Here is a 17,583-nt window from a genome sequence, read left to right as displayed (position 1 = left end):
ATATATATATATCGCATCTTCCTTATCCATTCATCTGTTGATGGACACTTAGGTTTTTTCCATGTCTTGGCAACTATAAATAATTATGCTTGGTTTCTTTTCATATGCTTACTGGCCATTTATATACCTTCTTTGGAGAAATGTCTACTCAAATCCTTTTTCATTTTTAATTGGGTTATTTACCTTTTTATTACTAAATTCTAACAGTTCCTTATATATTCGGGACACCAGACCATATTAAATATATAATTTTGCAAATACTTTCTCCTATTCTGTGGGTTGTCTTTTCATTTCCTTTGAAGCACAGAAAGTATTGCATGCTGATGAAGTCCAATTTATCTATTATCTATCTATCTATCTATTTTTTTCTTTGGTTGCTTGTACTTTAGTTGCTGGTACCATGTAGTTGTGTTTACTGTTGCTTTGAAACCAGGAAATGTGAGTCAAATCATATTTCTTAAAATTTTCTTTCTGACCCATGTCCTTCTTCCTTTCCTTCTAGGACTCCAATTACATGTATGTTAGACTGCTTGATATTATCCTAGAAGTCATTGGGACTCTGTCCCCGCCTCCCTCCAATTTTCTTCTCTCAGTTCTTTACATTGAATAATTTCTATGGACCGGTCAAGTTCACAGAAGCTTTCTTATGCCACCTCCAATTCACTGTTAAGTCCATCAGTGAACTTTTAATTTCAGATACTGTTTTCAGTTCTGCAATTTTGTTATCTTAAGTCACTGAGTTTTTAATAGTTGCTTTAATTCATTTTTTGCTAATTCCAAATGTGGGTTATCTCAGGGTCAATGTCTATTGACAGCATTTTTCCCCTTGATATGGTTCAAGTTTCCCTGCTTATTTGCATGTCTAGTAATAGACGATTGTATGCTAAACATTGTGAATATGGTGTAAGGATTCTAGATTATACTGTCTTTCTTGTTGAGTTTGTTCTGCCTGGAGCCTCTCCTTGATCTTAAAAAGGCTTAATTTTAGGCTTTATTAGGGCAGATCCAGAGCAATCCTTACTCTGTAAGAGGACTTAAACTTTGTCTGTAAAGAGCAAGATGGTAAATGTATTATTTGTGGGCCATATAATGTCTATAGCAAGCACTCAACTCTGCTGTTGTAGTCCAAAAGCAGTATGTAAATGAATTAACATGGCTGGCTGCATCCATCCATTATTTATGGTCACTAGAATTTATATTCCACATCATTTTCACATGTCACAAAATATTATTCTTCTTTTAATTTCTTTTCAGCCACTAACAAATATAAAAACCATCCTTAGATCACAGGACATATAAAAACAGTCAGTGGGCCAGATTGGCACACAGGCCATAACTTGCCGAACCTGTCCAAAAGCACAGCCTTTCAGGAATCTAAGATTAATACCCAATATATTAACTAGGTCTTTCTCCACTCTGGATGGGCTGAAATCCAACATCTCCAGGTATTATGATATTTCTCCCACTTTTAACCCCCTAACATGCACTCTTTACTAGGCCTTAAGGAACATCACCTACACGTGTACAGCCCAACCCTCAGCCAAGCACTCTTGGGGAACTCATACTTCTGTACGTACCCTCTTCTTCAACAACCTGTCTAACAAGTTCCAGCTGCTTCAGCAGCCCAGAACTCCAATCTCTGCACCCTCAGTTCAGTAGAACTTCCTTGCTCTGCTTGAGTTCCACTCCCCATGACATAGTTAGCCAATTACCCTGAAGCACAGAGATGGGCTAAATGCGGGGCTCACCTCGTTTGTTCTCTTTCTCTCTACATCCAGTGCCTGAAAACAGCTCTACTTCATATACTTTGTCTGGCTTTATAGCTGCTTATGACTAGAGGTAAAATACAATCCACTTACTCTGTCAGAGGTGAAAGCAGATGTTAACCCCAATAAATATTTGATATATAATTTAATGACTAAACAAACCTTATTTCATAAAGTTTTAAGTATGTGTGACCCTCTGTGATCTCAACCTCTTGGTGCCCACACCTTTCTGTAACCCCTTCCCCTGGAGTGTAGGTAGGACCTGTGATCTGTATTAATCAAAAGAATATGGCAAAGGGACTTCCCTGGTGGCACAGTGGTTAAGAATCTGCCTGCCAATACAGGGGACACGGGTTCAATCCCTGGTCCAGGAAGATCCCACATGCCGTGGAGAAACTAAGCCTGTGTGCCACAACTACTGAGCCTGCGCTCTAGAACCTGTGCGCCGCAGCTACTGAGCCCATGTGCTGCAACTACTGAAGCCTGCACGCCTACAGCCCGTGCTCCGCAACAAGAGAAGCCACCGCAATGAGAAGCCCATGCACCACAACGAAGAGTAGCCCCCGCTCGCCGCAACTAGAGAAAGCCCACACGCAGCGACAAAGACACAAAGCAGCCAAAAATAAATTAAAAATTAAAAAAAAAAAATGTGGCAGAGATTATGGATACTACTCCTGTGATTAAGTCATGTTATATAACTCTGGTCTTGCTAACAGACTAGCTCTAGAGGCTCTTTTTGTTGACTCAATGAAGTAAGCTACCATGCTGGGAAAATCCACATGGCAAGGAACTTCAAGCAGCCTGTAGGTGCTGAGTACAGCCTCTAGCTAACAGTCAACAAGAAGATATATCCTTTAGTCCCACAATCACAAAGAAATGAACTCTGCCAGCAACCTGAGTGAACTTGGAAGCAGATTCTCAAGTCTCGAGGCAAGAATACAGGCCAGTCAATACCTTGACTACAGCCTTGTGAGACACTAAGCTGAGGATCCAGGTAAGCCTGACCCACAGAAACTGTGCGATAATAAACGTGTGCTGTTCTAAGCTGCTACATTTCTGCTGACCTGTCCCACCGTGATAGACAGATAATATAATACACTACTGATAAAATACTTCAAGACAGCCACCAATATTTAGAGCTGGGAAGTACAGGCAGCAGAAGCATAGGAGAGACCATGAAGTGCACTTAAGAACAAGGAAAGCTACCTCAGATCTATGTCATCAACACACAGTGGAAGGAGCAGGGACGTGGTAAATTACCTTAGATAGAGACACAGTGGCTCTTGGCCTAATAAGAAAACTTGTTCATCAGAAAAAGGGTGCGGTCAGTCCTACAGGTATAGTCAGGACCAGTGGTAGTGTCTTCCCATGCACCGTAGGAAAGATAGAGTGCCTTGATCCAAAAACCTAAGTTTGTCTGGTCACGATCATTCAGCAGTGTTTTACACAGAAACACCTACCTTAATGCTGACCCAATTCTGCCTAGCAAATGTGAGCTCTGACCCCTAATAATCACTGTCAAGATTCAAAATTTAAATTTCTGTTCTTTTCAAAACCTAAATAAATCAGTTTAGCACCATTTTATTAAGAGAAAAAGAAAAACACTGAATTATTGTTGGGTTTTTTTTACTCCATTAATTTTTTTTTAGGATAGATATGCAATAGACCTGAGCATTTTAAAGAGCCCACTCTCTTCATTTGATGTTACTAAATTTCTGAATCACACTACTAACTTCCCTCCTTAAAAACTGCATATACTGTAAGCAACCTTTTGATTATAATGCAGCTTTGCAAGCAAAATGCCTATAGGAATAATGAAATATCAAAGAAAAAAAAGAGAGAAAGCAAAGGTAGCAAAATAACAATTGGCAAATCCAGGTGAAAAGTTTGTGGGTGTTCGACTCTCAATCTTTCTAATACAGGTTTGAATTTTTAAAAATAAAAGCTGAGGAAAGAGAAATAAAATAATTTTCTCAGGAGGCTAATCAGATTTAGGAATCAAAAATGTCCTTGAAGCTAATTAAGAAAACCATGAAGAAGATACCTTTTTCATTCCTGTTTCGGTAAACAGAAAAAGAAAGCAAAGTAAATCTACATGTTTTAAAGTAGTTAACACTTTACAATTGCATAATATTTCTCTCTCAGAATTCAAAAAATAATATAAAAATTCCTACAAAAACAATTTTCTGAATCATCCTTTACAACCTTTTGGTTTTGTACACAACACTAACTTTTTTTAAAAATAAATTTATTTATTTATTTATTTATTTATTTATGGCTGCGTTGGGTCTTCGCTGCTGCGCACGGACTTTTCTCTAGTTGCGGCGAGCGGGGGCTACTCTTCATTCTGGTGCATGGGCTTCTCATTGCAGTGGCTTCTCTTGTTGTGGAGCACAGGCTCTAGGCACGCAGGCTTCAGTAGTTGTGGCTCGCGGGCTCTAGAGTGCAGGCTCAGTAGTTGTGGCACACGGGCTTAGCTGCTCCGCGGCATGTGGGATCTTCCTGGACCTGGGCTCGAACCCATATCCCCTGCGTTGGCAGGCGATTCTCAACCACTGTGCCACCAGGGAAGTCCAACACTAACTTTTAAATCTGCATTGTTTTCTAAACTCTTGTTATTCAACCCATGGTCTGGTGGATCAACAGCACTGCGAACTTGTTAAAAATGCAGAACCTCTGCCCTCAACGCAAACCTATGGAATCAGAATCAAAATCTGCACTTTAACAAGACACACATGTGATTTGTACGTACATTAAATTTTGAAAAGCACTGCTCTAGACATTAAAATTCACTTACTATAAACATTATGAATCTATTCAAATGACAAGCATCAAAGTCAGTTAAAAATTAGAGAAAATATGTCCTTTCGAAAAATTTTTAACAGGTTTTCTCCCCAAGAATTCAGTGTGAACTATGAACTGACCCAAATGTGTGTGATGGAGGTGGGGGAATCTCTTGGAGACTTCAGTGTTGCACAAAATCTAATTAAAATCAATATCTTTGAAAGCAACTGTAAAAGAAAAATTCTAAGCAGTCTGGTTAAAGCACACACATCATCTGACACACTCAATACAAAATCATAAAAGATAAAATACTGATGCATCAACTGACAGAAGGTTGTTACTCAATAAATTTAACCTGTTGATGAGAAACTATTTTCTAGAAACTTAAAGAAAACCTGCTTCCTCAATCTAAAAGCATTGCTTTTCTACCTGCAAATTTAATGCTTACTCAGTTTCATTATAATCAATCAAAAGCCATAAGGCACTACAAGGGGATGTGGGCCTACATCAGTCCGTATAAGCTATCAATTAAATACCTGAGGACGACCTTTGTGGTAAACCAGGTCTTATAACCCTAAATAAAGGGAACTTAGTATAGGGAGAAAGAAATCTGGGCAATAATTTTCCTCCAACACAAGCCAGGGTCAGAAAGAGTAACAGCAGCTGACAGAAACACGCTGGTAGTTGGAGCAAATTTAAAACATCCTCTAACATTCTGCTTTCTATTTAATTTCTCTAATAAACTTTCCATCGGGGAAGACAATGTATGACCTACTAAGGATCCCAAAGAGCAATTCATTTTAAAATATCAAGAACAAACCCATTACCTGTCAACACAAAAACTGTATTTTTGTGAAAAATAACTATATTTTTCAGGACGACAACAACAACAACAATTTAGGGAGAAGACCGGCACTGCTGTACAGTTTTGCAAATACCTTTATAACGTCTGGCTTAATGGGAAGTAGATAGAGTTATCTTATTTGCTTCCACATTCAATACTGTGCAGTTGTTTTGGTTAAAGTATGTAATTATACAGGTTTATAAAAATATGTAGTTGGAAAAAGTAGTATTTTAATAGTCTTTTCAGATTTATGGATATTCTTTTTTGATACTACATTAATTCAATAAGCATAGTTTATTATAACATTAATGTGGAATCTGAAAACACATCAATAAACATTTTGACCTCTGTTACATTAAAATTCCTGATGCTAGCCATGCACTTTGAACAGATCTTTCACACATGCATAATAATTTCTCAACATAATGCATTGATCATTTGGAAAGTATCTGTTTACTGAGTTAAAGTAGGCCATCTCCAAACGTTTTCACATTTCACTACATAAAATTTCTTAAAAATCAATTTGTTAAAATGACCACCAATCTCATCAGAAAATTCTTTGAGAATAATAAAGCTGTCAAGCTCATGGTGACAGATACATGTTTTCCAAAATTCTAATTTTCACTTAAAAGTGCAAATCTTATCATTGGAAACAAATACTGTCAGTTGTTTTCTCTGCAATGAGAGGTCACTTTGTTTGTTTTCAAGAAACTATCTAACAAATACCCAAATGTGAATAAACCACAGTTTTTCAGTCACTCTTTCAAATAAAAAATGGTGTTTCATGAGAAAAGTGGCTCATTCAGCTCTCAAAGTAAACAAGGGCACAATGCTTTTCCTTAAGACAACCATCGCATTTGGCACACAGAAGTGCTTTATGTGTATTCCCATTTCACCACATGAGATTAAAAAGACATGTACTTAAGAGTCAAGATTAATAATAATTAATAATTTGTACCGCTTCACCCAGAACAGTCCTAGTGTGTGGTGGTGAAGAATACAACGACCACTAGCACATTTTGGTACAGGGCCTTGCTCTGTGCTAAGGTGCCAGAAGTTTTGCCCACCATCGCTTTTGCAGATCAGTACAAATTTAAACACAGTGGAAAGAGCAAATAGCATCTTAATATTATTATGGAAATAGGCATCCCCATGGATCTGGGTCCATCAAGCACTCTGAGAACCATGACACTATACCAATCATAAGAATTCTAAGCCTTTCCTATCACTATTACAATCCATCAACTAATTCAACCAATAATTACAGAGGGCCTAGCAGGCAATGCCAACTAGGTACCATAAACTTTGTTTGAGTATCTTTTGTATCATTCACTCATATATCCCAGGCTCCTAGAACAGTGCCTGGCTGGCACACAGAAGGCTCTCAGTATTTGTTGAATGAATAAATAAGTGGGTAGCTATGATATATTTTAACCTAGATTTCAAAGTCTTTTAGAGTGCATTCCACACACACACACACACACACACACACCCCACACACACACGCACACAATCTAATTACTGGAAATGCTTTTCAACATAATGGGAAAGACCTGTTAGGCAATATGGAACCTCTACACTTATTATGTTTAGAGTAGTTTTACTTTCCTACCATTCTAAATTTAAATTATTATACATACAGGCAGTCCTTGCTCTTCATGGTAACTGAGACTCATGCATATTAGAACCATGTCCTCACTGTATGGTTCCGTGGTAACTAACATCTGTGGTAGCATGGTGCTGTGCAAAGTATATTAGTGCAAATAACAGGGAAATAAACGCAGATGCCCCACAAATTCAATTTCAGTAAAACGGAAAGGAAAGTAACTTAGGAAGACTGGGTGAGCCTTTGGGCAGTGACTTTGAATAAGTGACCCTAATGGGAAAGCAAATCAGACACCTAAATGACTTTTGAAACTCTTAGCATGTCTCCCTCCCACTATATGTCACCATTTGAGAATCACTGCCTAGTGATCAACTAATAGAGGGGGTTCAATCCTTTAGCAGTACTTGCTTGTGGGGTGGAGGATGGAGAATCAGGGTGTTCAGTGAAAAAGAGGGATGAGATTTTTATAAAATAATGAGACAAAATTAGGTTATAATAAATCTAGCCTGGACTCAAAAACTACAGGAATTAATATTTCTCAAAACAGACTTAAATCAAGTCTTTGTATTTCTGTCTCCTAACGCTTCTTTTCATTCCATCAAAATAGCCTTAGAGTTACTTAGTGTTAGGTTGCCTCCTTCCCCATTCCCATGCCCACATGCACTCAGGATTTTGTTCTTCCTATTTGAGATTTTTTTTTAATGAATATAAATATTCCAAAATATTATAAATTTTAAACATAGTGTATCCAGCGCCAACAAAGAATAGGCACTTATACGTTAAATGTTTAAATGGTTCTGGCAAGAGTTAAGAAGAAATTGAAAGGCATTTTATAAAAACTAATGGCAGCTTAGCAAATAAAAAGTATCATGGGAAAAGCAATAAACAACTTAACTTAAAAAAAAAAATTCTACTCTAAGTCTACTTACTAAGTAGTACCACAAGTGGGACAAATGGGAAATGCTATTTAAACTATACCTTAAAATGTACTGTGATGTTCCAAGGAAGAGCTGAACTTGATGCAAGAAGATCAAAGAGCAAACCAATTGGATAATGCCTAAAAATGAAAGAGTATATTTTGAGATAAAATAAATATTTAAACTACAACTCCAAAATAAATTTCCAGCCATGTTTCAACATCAAATATCAGGGGACTTTAACCACAAATCACAGAAAGGTAATGTTTTACACAGTTACTTGCCTGGGCTAATATGGCATAGTTTCTAGGTATCAGGTGGTTTTTTTGTTTTTTTTTTTCCTTCTAACCATACCGTTCCCCAGGGAATCCTCAATATACATAATGAAATTGTACTAAGGCACCTTTTATCAGCCATGAGCACTGTTATGTCACAGTACTGCCACATCTAATTATCATCCAAGCATTCATATTGGGCAACCAGTTTTTTCTTTAAAAACAACTTAAAATTTTAGAAAATGTTAAGAACTGAGAAGAGCACCTAAAACAGCATGCAATCACCTATTTTGTACTTATTACTATTAACATTACAGTATATAAATTTCCAGTCTTTTCTTTATGCATACATATCTAAATATAGATTAGGCTTATCCTTTACAGACTGCTATAACCTGCTTTTTTCATATAACAATATGTGAACATTTTCCAAAGTCACTGAATATTCTTCTGCAACCTAATTCTAAAGTTTTTTATTTTAATAATAAATTTGGGACTTCCTAAATGAGAGAACATTTCCTAATATAACCATTACTCACAGTGAAGCAAATTATTTAGTAACAAACAAGTTAATAATACAAACCTTGCAGATTTCAGTGGACAAACCTTATTTTTTACAACCTTTTAAAGAATCTAAAGTAGCTTAATCAGTGAATCAGAATAAATAATCCTCCCAACAAAGACAAAAAGAAGACTGCCTGGTTTTATGTGCAGTCCTGTTCTTTCCTATATAATATATTAGTGAATTACTCCTAGATATAAGAGTGGAAAACTTTGAAAATACATCTAATTTCCTTCCAAATGAGTGACCCAAATACATTACCTGATCAAGATTCAAATATTAGCTAATACTATTTATGTTTGCTTACATCTACATAATATAATTGTGGAAAAATCATCAGTCATTAGAGATCATGTATTTATTTAGAATGAATTTAAGATGAATGCCCTGCTAGCAAAATAAAACAGTGAGTAGTTTTAGTCATATATGTGTTGTATCTCTTAATAAAACCCTCATACTTCTCTCTAATCGAAAGTCAGTATCTAACACAAATCCTTCATAACTAGGAATGAATATGAAGTAAATCTTGAATTAACTAAATTACAGAATGCTTCCTTTAGGAAATTCTCTAATCAGGAAAAACTCCAGTCTCAGTTAAAAACTGAAATAAAAATATTAATTAAAGAAAGCAAAAATATTGCACTATAAACAAGTTATAGATTCTATCCAATTCTGATCCTTCTCTCTGACCTCTTAAAATTGCACAGGCTCTACATAATGCCCTGCACTTTTACAAATTAGACCTTTTTCAGTCCTCGTGTCCCTCTGAGTTACGTGCAACTAGGTTAAGAATGAATATGGGTACTTAAAGTAATAGAGCATACTGCTTTCCAAACTCTATGCAGCACTGCAGATATAATTGTAGAATCTCTTTAGCAAATTATGTAGTTGACCTATTGGATAGATTCACCAGTAACCCCATAAAATGACTAGCAATTCAGTGTTGTACACGTTCTCCACCATTCACAAATGGAACTATATACAAATTCTAAAGTTAAATCAAATATTATCTTCAAGTAATCTATACAGTCACATAAAATCAAGTACAACCTTAAAAATAAATAATAAGTATTTGAGTTAGAATACAATTTAAACATAAAAAGACTCATAATAATCAGTTATTTTTTTTACCCTCAATATTAAAAAGAAAAGGCCTGCAAGTGCACAGAATCTTGAACAAAGTAGCTAATAGCTGCTGAATGCATAAATCAAAGATCCACAGAATAGTTAACCCTTGGTATACCATGAAGATCCAATGGGCCCAATTTTAGGTTCCGAACTTCTTTTCTGAGCAGCTCTATTTTAAGATTAATACTTTATAACTTTTATTCTTTTTTTTTTTAAGATTTTTTTGATATGGACCATTTTAAAAGTCTTTATTGAATTTGTTACAATATTGCTTCTGTTTTATGTTTTTGGTTTTTTGGCCGTGAGGCATGTGGGCTCTTAGCTCCCGACCAGGGATTAAACCCGCACCCCCTGCACTGGAAGGTGAAGTCTTATCCACTGGACCGCCAGGGAAGTCCCCCCTTTTATTCTTTCTTAAAAGTCTTCCAAAAATCACAGAGAAAACTCACTTAAGAATAAAGAAGAAAAAAACTCTGTCTAGTAACTGCCATATGAACTCACCGGACCCTTTTACAAATCTAAGATATATTGTGGTATCTTAGTGATCTTATTTTTTTCCTCTATCTTGAAACGTTTTGCTATTTCATCATTCTAGGGATTATCTCATCATTACTATCAATTATTCCTAACTAAAAAAAAGATTAAAATAATAAGAATTTGGAAGAATAATGTTATGCCTAGAAGAAAGATATAATAATGCATCCTTCTTCCATTTTCTTACTTTGTCACCTAAAACATTATATCATATTTCAAAAAGCATAAAATAAGGATGCAGACCCCACCTTTGGAGTCTGCTTTTATCTCTCATTAATACAGCTGAAAATTCAAAATGTCTTATTTTCCACCTATATTGACAGAGGAAGACGTTACATAATTAGATAAATCAAAAGATTGTTGCAAAGAGACAGATAGCAGTACTTTAGACTTTAATGACATTGGTAAAACTGATCATATAAGTGAAATCTCAGAGTATGAGTCTTCAGATGATGATATCCTAGGTGCATTTTATAAAACTCAAGAACTAATGCATAAACAATGTATTTCTAAGGACATATGGCATTCTTATCTACTTAGTCATTCAAAAGAAAGGATTTCTTCATACAGTATTTCATGACTAGAACCTAGACCATCCCATTTTGCTAAAAGGATGTGTATCAGTATTCTTATCTTTAACGCCATTTGTACACTGCAATTTACTTGACAGTAAGTGGGCAAATATTAAAGCCAGATTTGTAAACAAAGATGACTGGGAGGAATTAGATGATGCAGAAATTAAAAACAATTGGACTGCTCATTCAGGATGTTTACTCATGTAATAAAGAAATTATTTTACAACAAAATCACGATCTAGGGCTTTTTAAATTTCGTAAAGCATTGCCGTTAAACTCAAGAAGAGCCAGAAGTAATGACAAGTTGGAACCTCATAGAGGTCTATTTGAATGTTTGACAACTAATGAGCAGTAACTTGCATTGAGGACATTGCCCACTTCTGGTATATATATACCTTTGAAACCAGGAAAACATGGAGTGAAAATTTGAATTTCTATATTTAAATGCTTATTAAAATTTCTATAATAAAGTTGTTATATGCCATTCCTTTATACTTCTCTAAGTTATTTATAAAGTGACTTAAATATATATATATATATATATATATATATATATATATATATATATATATATACACACATACACACACGCATATATATATTTTAAAGTTCATTGGTCTCAAATAGTAAATGATGATGACTTTTTCCTGATATACTAAGGGTTAGGATGGAAATTTAAGTACGATAATTTCTAAAACTTATATTCAAGATTTAAAAAGATAAAAAATATTATCATAAGAGCATTCTAAGTAATACAATAGCTAACAATTATCCTGTAACAATCTTTAGAAATAAAACTAAGCCAGAAAAATTTAGGAGTAAAACAACTATTTACTTCTATCTATTGTCAAAGTATATAGACCATACGTGGATCATCAATGCAGATGTTTATGTCAGAACGATTTTGATGCAAGTATTATACTAACGCCAAACAAATACACCACCTGAATTAACTGGTTCCCAGATTGCTTATTTTTGATGAATCTATTAATATGCAAGAAAATCTAAAAAACGGAACTGGCAAAAATTAAAAGTACTGACTTTCCCTTACACTATAATCTGATTTATGTCAAAGATTTCAAAAGTACTAATTTGCACAATTCCTCTAAACAGATATTCCATGTAGTTTTGTTAGGAGGCTCCTAACCCATAACACAGAAACCATGTAAGCCATAACTGTGAGGTCAAATCGTAATGTAGCCATTTGGCTGTTACATTGCTACTCCTGCCAATGTAACCTAAATTTAAAACAAAAGGAAGTGGTGAGGATTTGAACCTGTAATACCCCAGAAGAGGACCAAACTGGTAAAGGTTCAATCTACCACGCTATAAAAATTAACTGCACCAGAATATTTAGCGTTGTGTCTGCTTTCACATTTTATTCATTTTCTTTCTCTTCCTTAAATTGCTCTAACCTTTTCTAAATTCAATTCTCTAAATGAATTAACGTTTTCTTTTTTTTTTTTGCATAAGTTGATTCTTCTTTACCCTTTCATTACTGCTAAAATACATATACATACTGGCACATGGTATGGCAGTAACAGATACGCTTTGAGGTCAGCCAAGGGTGCTCATTCTAGTCTAAACATCTGCAGTTAGATAGCAAACCAGTATCTTAAGATCAGTATTGAAAGGAATCTTCCCTATATACTAGAGAACTATTGTCCCACTCCATTTCACTGAAATAAATGCATCCTATTCGTAAGTTTGCTACGTTAGTGATTCACTGAAAACACGATTACATTCTAATGAATAAGGGTTTAACTCAAACATAAACCAAAGTAATTTAATGATTATAATCTATTTTGCGTTACTCTGTCTATAGTACAAACACAGACAATTACAGGCCAGTGCTGTGTTTCTCAGCTTTCTAAGCCTATTCCTATGGATGAAAAAGTACAGAAATAACCAACTAAAGGGATACTACATGTATAAAATGCTAAGTAAACCACATTTCAAAAAATCTAGTTTACAGAATAATTTATAAAATTCTAAAAATGCACAACCTTAGAAAAATGACTGGACATAAGAGAAGAGCCTGCACAATATTTACAATTAAGATGTTAAAATTACTTTGTTAAAATTTACTTTTGAAATCACATAGGTACAGTATTAAATTCTGGGTCACTCTATTATGCCTACATTTAGGATCAACATCAGTATTTGCTGCCTTTTTTTTTTTAATTCAAAAGGTAGTTTCAACAATCTATTTTCAACAATCAATCCTGAAAATAAGTCAATTTACACAAAATAATAATATTCTTGTACAGACACTTGTTTTACAGTTGACAAAGAACCTTTTTCTAAATTTTGTACCTGGAGGCCTAAGATCTAACTAGCATTAGGGTATACTAACAAAGTATTCTTTAGAAGAACCAAGAACTTTTCTCTTAAGACAAGCCTAATATAAAAGTAACAAATACAAATTTTGAACACTTGAGTTACGGTAACAAGAAACTTTATCCCTTAAAATGCAATGTTAGAGCACCCTCTGCTGACTAATCAACTCAAATCACTCTTTAAAAAGAGATCCTTAATTTGAGTTAAGATCAGCACTTTCCATTTCCCATATAATTTTTAAAAGCACTAATCAGATAAGGCCTCCTTGGCATCTCTCTACAAATCAACAACATATTAAGTATTCATTATGTGCATACCACTGTTCTTAAATACTTTTCTATTCTAATATGGACAAATTAACATAAGTCATTAGAACATACAGAATCAGAGAAAACAACAACAACTAAGAAACAGAATATCAGCATGTATGGTAGAAAGAGCCCTCAAAATATGGTCCTACTTGCTCATTTGAGTAAGTTATTTATTTGAGCCTCAGTTTTCTCAATAAAAAGAAGAGACTTACTTAGATTCATTTTTTCATTCAACAAACATTTACTTAGCACCTCTTACGAGCTACTGCTTAAGGTACAGAGCACCTGCTCAGCCATCTCACATAGATGATTAAATATTTGTAATAATAATTAATATGAATAGGAGAAAGGGTTACAGAGAGAGAAGGAATATCAATTTATGCTTTCTTCCTTCTTTTATGAATTGTCTAAACTGGTGTTTGATTTCCTTTCTCACTTGAATTTACTTAAAACTCCAAAGAATCAAGTATAAGGCAGACATTATCATCCTACTGAAATAAATGCTCCTCTACGCTTAAGACACATTTATGGTCTCAAAAGTCCAAGTCCTACAAAGCTTCAGTGGTAGCTGCTTCCCTACAATGATTATCCTATCCTATGAAGTCCACTGCTTAAATGCCAGGTAGATACTGACAGCCTATTTCCAGGAGGAAAACTCTTATCACACAAGAGAAAATTGCTATTGTTGGGAGCAAAGAGAGAAAAGAGCAGAACTTAGCCCAGAGGTCCTAAATTTTATTCATGCCTTGGTAAGTTAGTCATTCCTCAAATATATGGAATACCTAACAACACTAAAGGAAAAGTTGTATCAAAAGCCATTAAATACAATGAATGTACAGCAAGACACAGCTATGAAAGTGGTATCATGCATAAAAAGCTAACACCCCAAAAACTAAAATGAAGATATGTGAACACAATTGCTTTCACATAAGCGCTCTAAAAGGAAAAATAATTTCACTCTTTAATAAAAGACTTTCAGAAGGGATAAATAATGACAAAGTAGGAAAATGTATCTTGAAGCCAAAATCATCACTCTGTCGTAACAGGGAGGAATGGGTCCAAATGTTGTTTACTGATATCATATATAGAATACAAACCTATAGAAGACAAATCACAGCAAATACAAAAATAATCACCACACGAGATAAATTAAAACGGCAGCTGAAAGATGATGACTTAATAATCATTTACTATAAAAGCTAAATTGAGGTTTCCCATCTTTTCCAGAGTTTCTTAAATGGGGGTGGTTTCGCACTCCCTGCCCCAGGACATTTAGCAACATTTTTACTATCACAACTGAAGGGCGTGCAACTGGCAATAGTGGGTAGAGACCAGGGCTGCTGCTAAAAACACTACAACATACAGAGTAGCCCTCCCACAGCAAAGAATTATCTGGGTCCAAAATGTCAGTAGGGCCCTTGTTGAGAACCCATGCTTTACAATGATAAAACTGAAAAGCCCACTGTCAGTCGCATGAGTTCTTAAGGGAATCTATAACTAATACACATAAAGCAATACAATTTCAACATCCATCTATAATACAGATAGAACTGTCAAGAGCAGAGATATCCTATTGCTACTCACCCACAATCTTTCCCCCTCCTTCCTCTCCCTCTACTCTCCTGATCCTTGCTCCTCTTATACTTCTTTTAAGCCACCTTCCCATTCCAAAACCTCCAATTCTTCTGAGAAATAAAAAGAAACAGAAAACATTGACTTATCTATGCTGCCAGAGGTCTAGAACTATTCAAGAGTCATAATGAGTCTGATAATGTGATTATGAAGCTCAGTATTCTGTTTTGACTAAAAAATGAATGTTATACAAAAAAAAGAAAGAAAAAAAAAGGTTAGTGATGTGACCCATAACTCAATACAAGATATCACCTTGCATGTTTCTAAATCATTAACAGAAATCTACCCACTCTTGGAAATTCATCAGCACAACGTGAGTTCTAAAAGTTCACTCCTTGTTTCTAAGTAATCCTTGGATTCAAGTCAGCTGCACTTATTACACACCTACTAGCTTCCTTTTATTTGCTTTAAGTCTCTTTTAAAACTCTTCATTTTTTATTATTCCCAGATTCAAAGAGCAAGTCCATTATTAAACTATTTATATTTTTCATATTTCACTTAAAGCTTGACTCAGCCTGTATCTTTCTCATTCAACTACATCTATATGGCAGCATTTCAACACCTATATCTCAGCATATCTTGAGTCACTTTTTAACATTCTTCTCCCTGTAATTTCTTCAATTTCATTAAATATTTTTGGAAGCACAATGACCAAAGCTCCCAGTAACAGAGGAAGTACAAAATTACATCACCTATACATGGATAAGCCCAGATTTATGTGTCTGAAAAAGGATATTTATTTTAAATGTTTCTGAAAAAATGGTATTCCAATATACTACCAAAATTATTTTTCACACAAGAAGGAAATCAATATAATTTAAATACTAAACCAAGGCTAAACAACATGTGCTTATATTATAGCACAGTGGTCAACTATATGTGACAATCAGTTTGAAAGATGCCCCTTTAGGTAATCACGCATATATAAAGTTCTGTTTATAAAGATTTTAGAGATAGAAACAAAACTGAATAGTGTCACAGAGTGACTTATTCATAAGGGAGTTTTAAATATGTTTAAAAAAAAATTTAAAAAACCAAAAACTCCATAACCAAATTTACTATTATTATGCCATATAAAAAAATCTATTGATGAAAATATACAAATCTGTCCAGTCTCCCATGCATCCAAATAGAAGACAGAAATATTGCCAATAAAATATTCCAGCATTGGTTTAAAATTCACTGTATTATAGAGCTAGACTAGTGATTTCTTGTATAGAACTTTTAAAAAACTGCTTCAAGGCACTATACCTTCTTAAAGCTAGTATATACTCAACGCTTAATAATGCAGAAAAAGTCACTCACCATTTCAGTGGTGTGCCTTCATATTCAAACCATATCTCACTAATGTCTTCTTGTCTCATAACCTTCTGAAAGTGCTTTTTCACTTTGTCAGTTACCAACGTCAAATAACTTACTCTTGGCAAAAGCAACTGAAATGAAAATTTGTAAACCATATTTATTTACTATTTTTTCAAAAAGAAATATACTAAATAGGTTTTTAAATATATTTTGAATATTCTGAAAAACAACCATTTTCTTTGCATTATTTTGAATATTCCACACAAAGTCAACTGCTTTTTATAGAAAATCAAAGGCTAAAGGCTAAGATGTTTTAAAATTTCTTATGAGGTCATTACTTATGTACAGTTTATAAGATAAATGCCTAGAATAATAAATAACACAAGTCTATGTGCAATCTTTCTGTAATACTTTTTTCCAAATAAAAATACAATGCAATCATATGTCATACTATTTAGGATACTTATTAGTTCTACCAAATTTAACTTAAAAATTAATATGATTCACCTGAGTTAATTCAACTTCTGAGAAGATAATCAACTCAGTCTAATGTACACCTTGACTTATCAATCAGGACTTCTCAATTGGTCCATCACATTTTGATAAGCTACTGTGTACTGGCTTAGTTGCAGTGAAGAACACCAAGACAAGGACATAATCTATCCCTTTCTATGAGGCTAAAATAAAGTGGAGGTTAAAAACAAAACAAAACAAAACAAAACTCATAAAAAGTACTTACAAAAATACTTCATGGCAGCAATAGAAAGACCTTTGAAGGTCAAATGGAAATTTTCATTTGATAAACAGTGAAGCCCACTATGATACCATTAATGGCATGATGAAAACAGTACTTGAGGAATATTCTAGCCATTGTATATAAAAATTGCAATAAGGTAAGATTCTAGATAGGAAATCTGTTAAGGAAATATTACATGAGATGAGAAAGAAGGAATGGAAAAGTGGGGGAGGTCTGGAAGTCAGAAAAGATTTTTGTGATTACTAATGAA

At 34.4% G+C, this 17,583-nt stretch overlaps 1 protein-coding gene across 4 annotated transcripts in view; it reads right to left on the bottom strand.

The window, feature by feature from the left end:
- The window catches only part of ATG5 (autophagy related 5), a 118,738-nt gene that overhangs the window by 87,518 nt on the left and 13,637 nt on the right, over nt 1-17,583 (bottom strand). For 3 of the 4 annotated variants that reach the window (XM_059941500.1, XM_059941498.1, XM_059941497.1), the window contains exons 3-4: nt 16,580-16,707; nt 7,979-8,057 (exon numbers count right to left, since the gene is read on the bottom strand). In XM_059941500.1, the coding sequence (XP_059797483.1) occupies nt 7,979-8,057; nt 16,580-16,707 (207 nt within the window). The remainder of the gene's footprint in view (nt 1-7,978; nt 8,058-16,579; nt 16,708-17,583) is intronic. The other variant, XM_059941499.1, reaches the window with a different exon arrangement.

The sequence above is a fragment of the Balaenoptera ricei genome, chromosome 12 (genome assembly GCF_028023285.1).
Source record: "Balaenoptera ricei isolate mBalRic1 chromosome 12, mBalRic1.hap2, whole genome shotgun sequence".
NCBI lineage: Eukaryota > Metazoa > Chordata > Mammalia > Artiodactyla > Balaenopteridae > Balaenoptera > Balaenoptera ricei.
The sequence above is the reverse complement of the archived record's forward strand: the minus strand, read 5'-3'. Positions and strand labels throughout refer to the sequence as shown.